We start from the raw sequence: 7,448 nt of genomic DNA, 5'->3' as shown, positions 1-7,448 counted from the left end.
CCTTTGAAATGTGCTAAACTCAGTGGCCTTTCTTCTTGTTACCTTCATGTAGAAAGGTGTCCCTCTTGGCTCTGTAATAAGACCAACACTTTTTAAAATTTGTATTTCTGTGTGAGTCAGTCTGCCACTTCTATCACTATCCCTGTCAACTTTGTCTTGCTATAATTTTTTTTTATTTTAACTGATGAAAACTTTTACTTTAAGCTTCTTTATGAACATTTATTTTTTATCTCAAACTGCAGCTGCTCTTTTTGTATGCCCTGTTCTCATTTCACACAAAGAACCAACTTCTATCGCATAAAATATAATGACTGGAGTAAGTGCTTTTCAAGTTGTGGTACTTTGCAGATGGATGAATTTTGGTCATAGGAGATAAAAGATTTATAGATTTTCTTCCTAACATTCGCTGTTATCCAGTTTATCGTTGCTTTAGTTGTGTTGCAGCCACATGTTTCTATCCTCCACCTCTGCAAATCAAATTTCACTCTCATTTCCATTGGTTGCTAAAATTCCTCTCCTCCCTCTCAAACAAACTCACACACTTTCTCTCTCTCTCCCCCAATAAATACTGAGCATCTCTCAGTTTAATCCGCATCCAACGAGGTTATCCGGAAGGAAACAAATCAAAGCCGTTTGATGGGTCTATAAGCCCAACCAAAGGATCGTTTTATATTAACAGCAGACTGAAGTAAGTAGGATCCTTGTTTTTGTTTTAAATTTTTTTTTTCCTTTTTAGGATTTTCTTTTAATTTACAGTCAGACAGGGTAGATAATTGAGGAGGCGTGTTTGAGGGGAGGTGGGGGGAACTTTTCTCCCCTTTTCCAACCAAAGGAGCATTCAGGCAATGAATTTCAGGAGAGAGCAGGATTCATAGGATTCACAAGGATTTAGTCATTATGAGAGGAAAGCAGGCCATGCAGTCAGTTTACAAATTGCTGGCTATTCAGTTCTTAGCTAATTCCATATGCTGTATTTAAGTAGTGAAGGCTAGTAATTGTCAGCTAAAAAAAAAAAAAGTAAAATATATATATATATAAAAATAAAATTATATATTTCTAAAAAAAATTTATAATTTTATTTTATACAAAAATTATACATTTTAGGTATAATTTTATTGTACCTAAAATGTTCAATAATTAGAGAAATTTCCTAAAATTTAGAAATTTTAGAACATTTTCCCCCAAAAAATCCCAAAAATATTTTAGATAATTTTTTTCTCCTAAAAAATAAAAGTCTTTATTTATTTTAGAAAATTGAAAACAGGACGTATTTTATTTTTAATTATTCTTAAATTATTCTTAATAATTATAGCACTTGTTTTCTTTTTAAAATATATTTTTGATTCCAGTTAAAAAAAAATTAAAAATTAAAAAAAATTAATAATAATCCTGTTTTCTGTTTTTTTTTTTTTTTTTGGTTGTTTGTTTTGTTTTGTTTTTTAGAGGGGGGGGGGTCGGGGTGTGTGCGGGTCGTCTGCCAGTCAGCTGCTCCTATAAACACAATGCCACTCTTTGTTTTATTTTCATGACGCTGAAAATTGCCGAGGCCCGTACGCGGAGCCGCGGCTGCATGGCGTCCCGTAATCAGGCCAGCGCGTGCCGTCCGGATTATCGCGTTAATTTCTCTCAGAAAGAAGGAGAAGAGGGATGGAGAGGGGGGTTAAATAAAAAAAAAAAGAGAGAGAGAAAAAAGATTTGAGCCAATAATAATTATTAGCCTACAACGGGGCGGGAGGGGTGTTTATTATTGTGGAGGAACTGAGGAGGAGAAAAGTGACAGATTGAGTTTGGGATGAACAGGAGCGGCCGTTATTGGCTTCGGAAGAAACGACGAGTGCGACTAATGCTAATAATAGTATTAATAGAGAAGTGCATATTTTAATGCCAGGCAGGTCCCTGTCGGCAGATGCTAAAAAAAACAAGAAGATGTTTCAACTGATAAAAAAAGTCAGGGCTTGATATTTTATTGATGCACTGCAAAAAAAAAAAAGCTACATTGTGTGCATTCTAATTAACACACAAGCCATACAGTACTAAGCATTAGCTATTTGACCTGTAACAGAGAACTGCAAGATTTAGCTTAGTAAAACTATGACACAGCTTTAGCTAATAGCAACAATGCTAATGTTCGTTCAAACTTGCTAGCTGAGCTTCTTATAGCTGTTAGTCGTTAACATTTAATGTTTTTTGTGTTTATTTTATTTACATTGTTTTCACTCTTTATATAATTTCTTTTTATCACAAATTGTCACAAACCAAGTCTTACTTTTTACTTATTTTTAACAAAAAGTAAGACTTTTTAGTTTTGCTAATTAAAATAGTTTTAATTAGCAAAACTATTTTTATAGGTGTTTTTTTTTCTGTTACACTTTCTACTCAGAAAGAAATAATTAAAATCATCCAAAAATAAAATGCATGCAAATTGCTTCAATAGTGCCGCTGGTTAAATGCTAGTAGTTTGTTTGCATATGAGGAAATTTTGCTTATAGTTACAAAGTTAATTTGTCACAATGGAACTACTTTATCTCCATGTTCGTTAGCGAAAATGCAAGCAGACGGTTACACAGATTTATATCAATTGTTCTAACAGTTTGTTTTAACAGTGTACTCAACAGTGAAATGTTACAATTAGAACATGCTGCCCTATTAAAGGTTTTAAAGTCCTTCAAAAACAGCTTCGGATTGATTAATTTATGCTCGTTAACAGAGATTCAGCTTTGAAAAAAAAACCTTTCCTCTTAATCAGACAAAAATGTGGTATTTTTCATTTGTTTTATTGCTTTTGAGTTATATTTTATTTGTTCCGTCTCGATCTTCAATTGGTGCCATGAAATCATTTTAAAATGTAGCTATTGTTCCTGGTATACTCGAAGATAAATAGTGATCAATCTCCTCGTTTGTTTAGATTAACCGCTCCTCTCTAATCAACACTTCTCCAAAGTGTCACCTCTTAAATCTAATTACCGGGAGCAATACATTAGAAAGAGGAGGACGAGGAGGAGGGGGAGGATGCGGATGCATCAGAATGAGTAAATCTTTATGTTTCATACTTTTCCCTAAAGTTTCCAGTTGAAATCTTTAAGCACTTTTCCTTAAGGAAACAAACAAAATCACCAAAATCGATGCAGAGCTGTGATTAAATGCGCGCTCAGTTTGCAGCCTCATTGTTTGTTCCCTTAAAGTCTTTTGTTATCAGCGTTACTTATCGGTCAACACTGCGCTTTGTTTCTGCAAATCAGCTGCTTCGTCCCCAACCTGTGGGTGTATATGCTAATTGAGTGCTCAGTTGGGGCCCAACGAGAGTGCGCATTTTAACTACAATGTTTTTTTTTTTTGTTGTTGCTTTTTTTTTGGTGGCTCAAGGAAAGAAGGAACGGGTGGAAGCGATTTTTTTTTTTTTTTAGGCGGGGTTATTGAAGCTGTTGGAGGGAGGGGCGGCGACGTTGATGGCGTAAACGTCTGTCAGCCAGACAGAGCATCTTCAGTCCAGTGGGATCAGCTGGGGGTCTCCATTCTGCTTTAAGAGCCCCGCGAGTTTGAGGACGCCCACTTTGTGTGTGTGTGTGTGTGTGTGTGCGTGTGCGTAAAGGCTACGCGTAAAACCCGGCCGACAGCCACTACTGTTAATATTTTTATGCTTTCCTTCAGATTCATCTGGACCATTTCAGAATTCGGAGACGCCAGTGGGGGGAACGCTATTATTAATATTATTATTTGCGCCATTTTCTTTACTACTTTTTGTGATCGGGGTTGCCGGAGGCAAACATGATGTCCTATTTGAAACAACCGCCGTACACGGTGAACGGATTGAGCTTATCTACCTCAGGAGTGGACTTACTGCATCCTTCAGTGGGATACCAAGGTAACAGAGTGATTTCTTTAAAAGTAACGACTTTTATTTCGATTTTCTTCATTTGCTCCTCCAATCTGAAGGATTTTCGATGGTGTTACTCCAGATATGGTGGTTTTAAATTGCAACAGCGACATCCTTCTGTTGTCGTGTCGTTATTAGGGACCCCTCGCAAGCAGAGGAGGGAGCGGACCACCTTTACCCGGGCCCAGCTCGACGTGCTGGAGAACCTGTTCGCCAAGACCCGCTACCCTGACATCTTCATGAGGGAAGAGGTGGCTTTAAAGATCAACCTCCCTGAATCCAGAGTGCAAGTGAGTCCTAAAATTACACGATTCTGTCCTAAAAATGCACATAATATTTGAAACGCAATTAAATTCGTTGAATCTGTCTGGAATTTTCTGATTTTCTTGAACGCCACCAAGACGTGTTTTAGTCTTTTATCGTAACGAAATCCAAAGATTTTAAAACACCACTTTTTGCAGGTTAAATTACGTTAACTATATTTTCTGTTGTACTAATTTCGTAGTTTAGGATCTATTCTAATTTAAATATGTTTGTTTTTTTTTTTTTTTTTAGGTCTGGTTTAAAAACAGACGAGCCAAGCATCGCCAGCAGGCCCAGCAGACTCAGGCGGGCGTGCAGAACAAGTCTGTCAGCAGGCCGGTGAAAAAGAAAGGCTCCCCGGTGAGAGAGGCCAGCTCTGAGAGCGGAGCCAGCGGCCAGTTCACGCCGCCCTCCAGCACCTCCATGCCGGCTGTGAGCAGCAGCAACAGCAGCAGCAGCACCAGCAACAGCAGCAGCAGCGCGGCGCCTGTCTCCATCTGGAGCCCGGCATCCATCTCCCCGCTCTCCGACCCGCTGTCCACCACACCTTCCTCCTCCTCTTCCTCCTGCATGCAGCGGTCTTACCCGATGACCTACACCCAGGCGACGGGCTATAACCAGGGCTACACGGGTTCCTCGTCCTACTTCACCGGGATGGACTGCGGCTCCTATCTGTCGCCCATGCACCACCAGCTGTCCGCCGCGGGCTCCACCATGAGCCCCATGGGCGGCAGCGGGGTGTCCAGCCACCTGAGTCCGGCGTCCTCGCTCTCCTCGTCGGCGTACGGAGCGACGGGGCTCGGTTTCACCGGTGCGGCGGACTGTCTGGACTATAAGGACCAAACTGCCTCATCGTGGAAGCTAAATTTCAATTCGGACTGTCTGGATTATAAAGACCAAGCAGCTTGGAAGTTTCAAGTGTTGTGAGAGAAGAAAATGGAAGAAATTGGGAACTTTTATGAACCCATGCAGAGCCGGTCTAAGACTGAATGCGGTCCTGAGCGGAAATTGGCACCACCAGCAACCACACCACCACTTATATTAACTTATTGGGCTTTTTTTAAAATTCCCACTTACACAGTTTGCTAACATAACAGTTAGATTGATCACATCACACAATTACGATATAATATTTCATATGTATTTAAAAATAAAGGGATACCGACAAGTAAAACTGTGGAGAAATCACTGGCCAAATTTAAAAGTTGGTTCATTCTCGATTAACAGACATCTTTGGATCTATGTTCTGTGCAGAAAAAGTCAGGTACTGCTGGGGGTGGCATGCTGGGGGGTCCTAAGCAGCGGTGTCTCGCTCTTGCCTTGACCCGGCTTTGCATTCATGCAAAAATAAAGTTTCTTTCTTTTTTTTTTTTCTTCCCTCCACAAGAATTCAGGCCCTAACTTCTACCTCGGGTCGAGCAGCGCAGGACTGTCTCACACTTGTTGGACTAACTTATTGACCATCGAGACTCAACTTTGATCAGGGGCACGGAACAAATCTGCTGACCAGAAAAGAAGAAGGGAGAAAAGGATCAAGAGAGACTAACTTGGAGGAGTTTGAAGGATTGGTCAGGTCTTTTTCCTGCTAAGCTCCTTAAAGACTCTCCTTTTTCTTTTTCTTGTTGGCACGCTGAATGGGCGCCCCTTTGATCAAAGCGATGTGCATGAGTGTCTGTGTTGTAGGGAGCGCGCGTGCGTGTGCGTGTGTGTGTGTGAGAGAGAGAGAGAGAGAGAGAGAGAGAGAGAGAGAGAGAGAGAGAGAGAGAGAGAGAGAGAGAGAGCGAGAGAGAGAGAGAGTGAGTTCTGACGCGAACTTGGATGCACTACTTAATTTATGGAAGAAGAAAAAAATATACGAATATTTGACAATCAGTCCGTTCGCGCGTGAGCCGAAATGTCTTTTATGTGTTTTAAAATGTTCATTTCTTCCCTTGTAAAATTTCTTTTTACCCGACTTGTGATTTTTTTGTTGTTGTTCTTTTTTTGTATAACCTGTATGCAATTCTGCCTTGCGTAAAATGCGCAGGAAAAGCAAGCTGTGAATTTCACATTTTTATTTCCATGCTCCCAGTGTTAACTAAAAGAAGGATTTTATTAGCTTTCATGATAAATCAGGAATAACAACAGTGTACATCTTGCATTTGAAGGTCCATTCAAAACTGTAAAGAGCGACAAAACCCACTATGAAACAATAAAGACCTTTTGACTCAGATTTGATGTTTCTGTTCGTTTACTGCAGCTCAAAATGTCAGAAAATTAGTTACTATGGCTCAATTTACATTTTTCACGCAAATCCTCTTGGCGCACATTAAATCCTTATCATTTAGAGTTTGGTTTAAGGAATTTTCGAACCCTTAACTTTTTGTGGCAGCATCCACTGAGTGGGGAGGAAAGTGTGACCGATCAAAGGGTCACGTTAATCCTCACTCACGCAGGAGGTCAATCTGATATTCCCAGTTAATACGGAAAAATGACAAACACACGTTGGCCATGCTTTTGGAACAGTTCGCGCGCAAAATCACGCGGCAAAAGCGCAAGGAACATATCGAATCGTCTTCAATGGGAAAGATAACAAAAAAAAAGCAATATAATTGTATGAATTAACTTAATATTAATATCTAACTCAGACGAAAGTACAAACTGCAGTTGTCAGGACGCGTTTTTGTAGCTTTTGAAGAGCATGTGGCCCAAGCAGCTTCACCGAGCAGAACGTCATATTACTTTAATTAGGACTGAACGGGAAACGTGACCGAGTCCTCTCGGATCTGAGCCGTGACTTTTTTTTATTTTTATTTTATTTTTTTGCTGCCGTTGAAGGGCTTTGCATTGTCCCGATCTGACCGCCAATTAGCAACAATTGACCCAATTATACCGCGGAACCCCAACAGCCTTTGAAATGAACTGAAGCTACAAGAACAACAGCTCAACACATTAATTTATCATCTTCTAATTTATCATCTTCAAATTAATAATAACAATAAACAACAGGCAAAACAATTCATGTAGCAATAGTAATAGCATAAATAATAATAACAACATAACAGAAAGAAAAAAAATAAAATAAAAGTAGAAAAAGAAATGCGAAAAAATGGCTCCACTAATATCCGCAGATCACTTGGTGATTATACTTAAGCCTTCAACGGGTTTTCTAATAAATGTTAATAAAGAGCAGTAAGTCAGATTTCCTGCCGCATTTGGAGCGGGAGGCCCTCCCAGGTTTCCTTTTATTAACGCACAAGCGGCCCAAAGAGGACATATGGGCCACGCAGGC

At 39.8% G+C, this 7,448-nt stretch overlaps 1 protein-coding gene across 1 annotated transcript; it reads left to right on the top strand.

Moving 5' to 3' along the window:
- Positions 1 to 580: 580 nt before the first annotated feature.
- On the top strand, positions 581 to 6,389 carry LOC103457903 (homeobox protein OTX2-like). The gene is made up of 4 exons (XM_008398378.3): positions 581 to 688; positions 3,649 to 3,862; positions 4,013 to 4,164; positions 4,430 to 6,389. Exons 2-4 carry the CDS (start codon positions 3,766 to 3,768, stop codon positions 5,102 to 5,104), a joined length of 924 nt encoding a protein of 307 aa, XP_008396600.1. The 5' UTR covers positions 581 to 688; positions 3,649 to 3,765; the 3' UTR covers positions 5,105 to 6,389.
- The last annotated feature ends 1,059 nt before the right edge of the window (positions 6,390 to 7,448 follow it).

The sequence above is a fragment of the Poecilia reticulata genome, chromosome 21, assembly GCF_904066995.2.
Source record: "Poecilia reticulata chromosome 21, P_reticulata-male-v2, whole genome shotgun sequence".
NCBI classification, from domain to species: domain Eukaryota; kingdom Metazoa; phylum Chordata; class Actinopteri; order Cyprinodontiformes; family Poeciliidae; genus Poecilia; species Poecilia reticulata.
This window is presented reverse-complemented; position numbering and strand designations above follow the sequence as displayed.

Bases quoted from the DNA above. Each gene is read 5' to 3' on its own strand.
- LOC103457903 (XM_008398378.3), top strand. From the start codon at position 3,766: ATGATGTCCTATTTGAAACAACCGCCGTACACGGTGAACGGATTGAGC. The intron at 3,863-4,012 runs GTAACAGAGTGA...TGTCGTTATTAG, and splicing joins TCCTTCAGTGGGATACCAAG to GGACCCCTCGCAAGCAGAGG. The intron at 4,165-4,429 runs GTGAGTCCTAAA...TTTTTTTTTTAG, and splicing joins TCCCTGAATCCAGAGTGCAA to GTCTGGTTTAAAAACAGACG.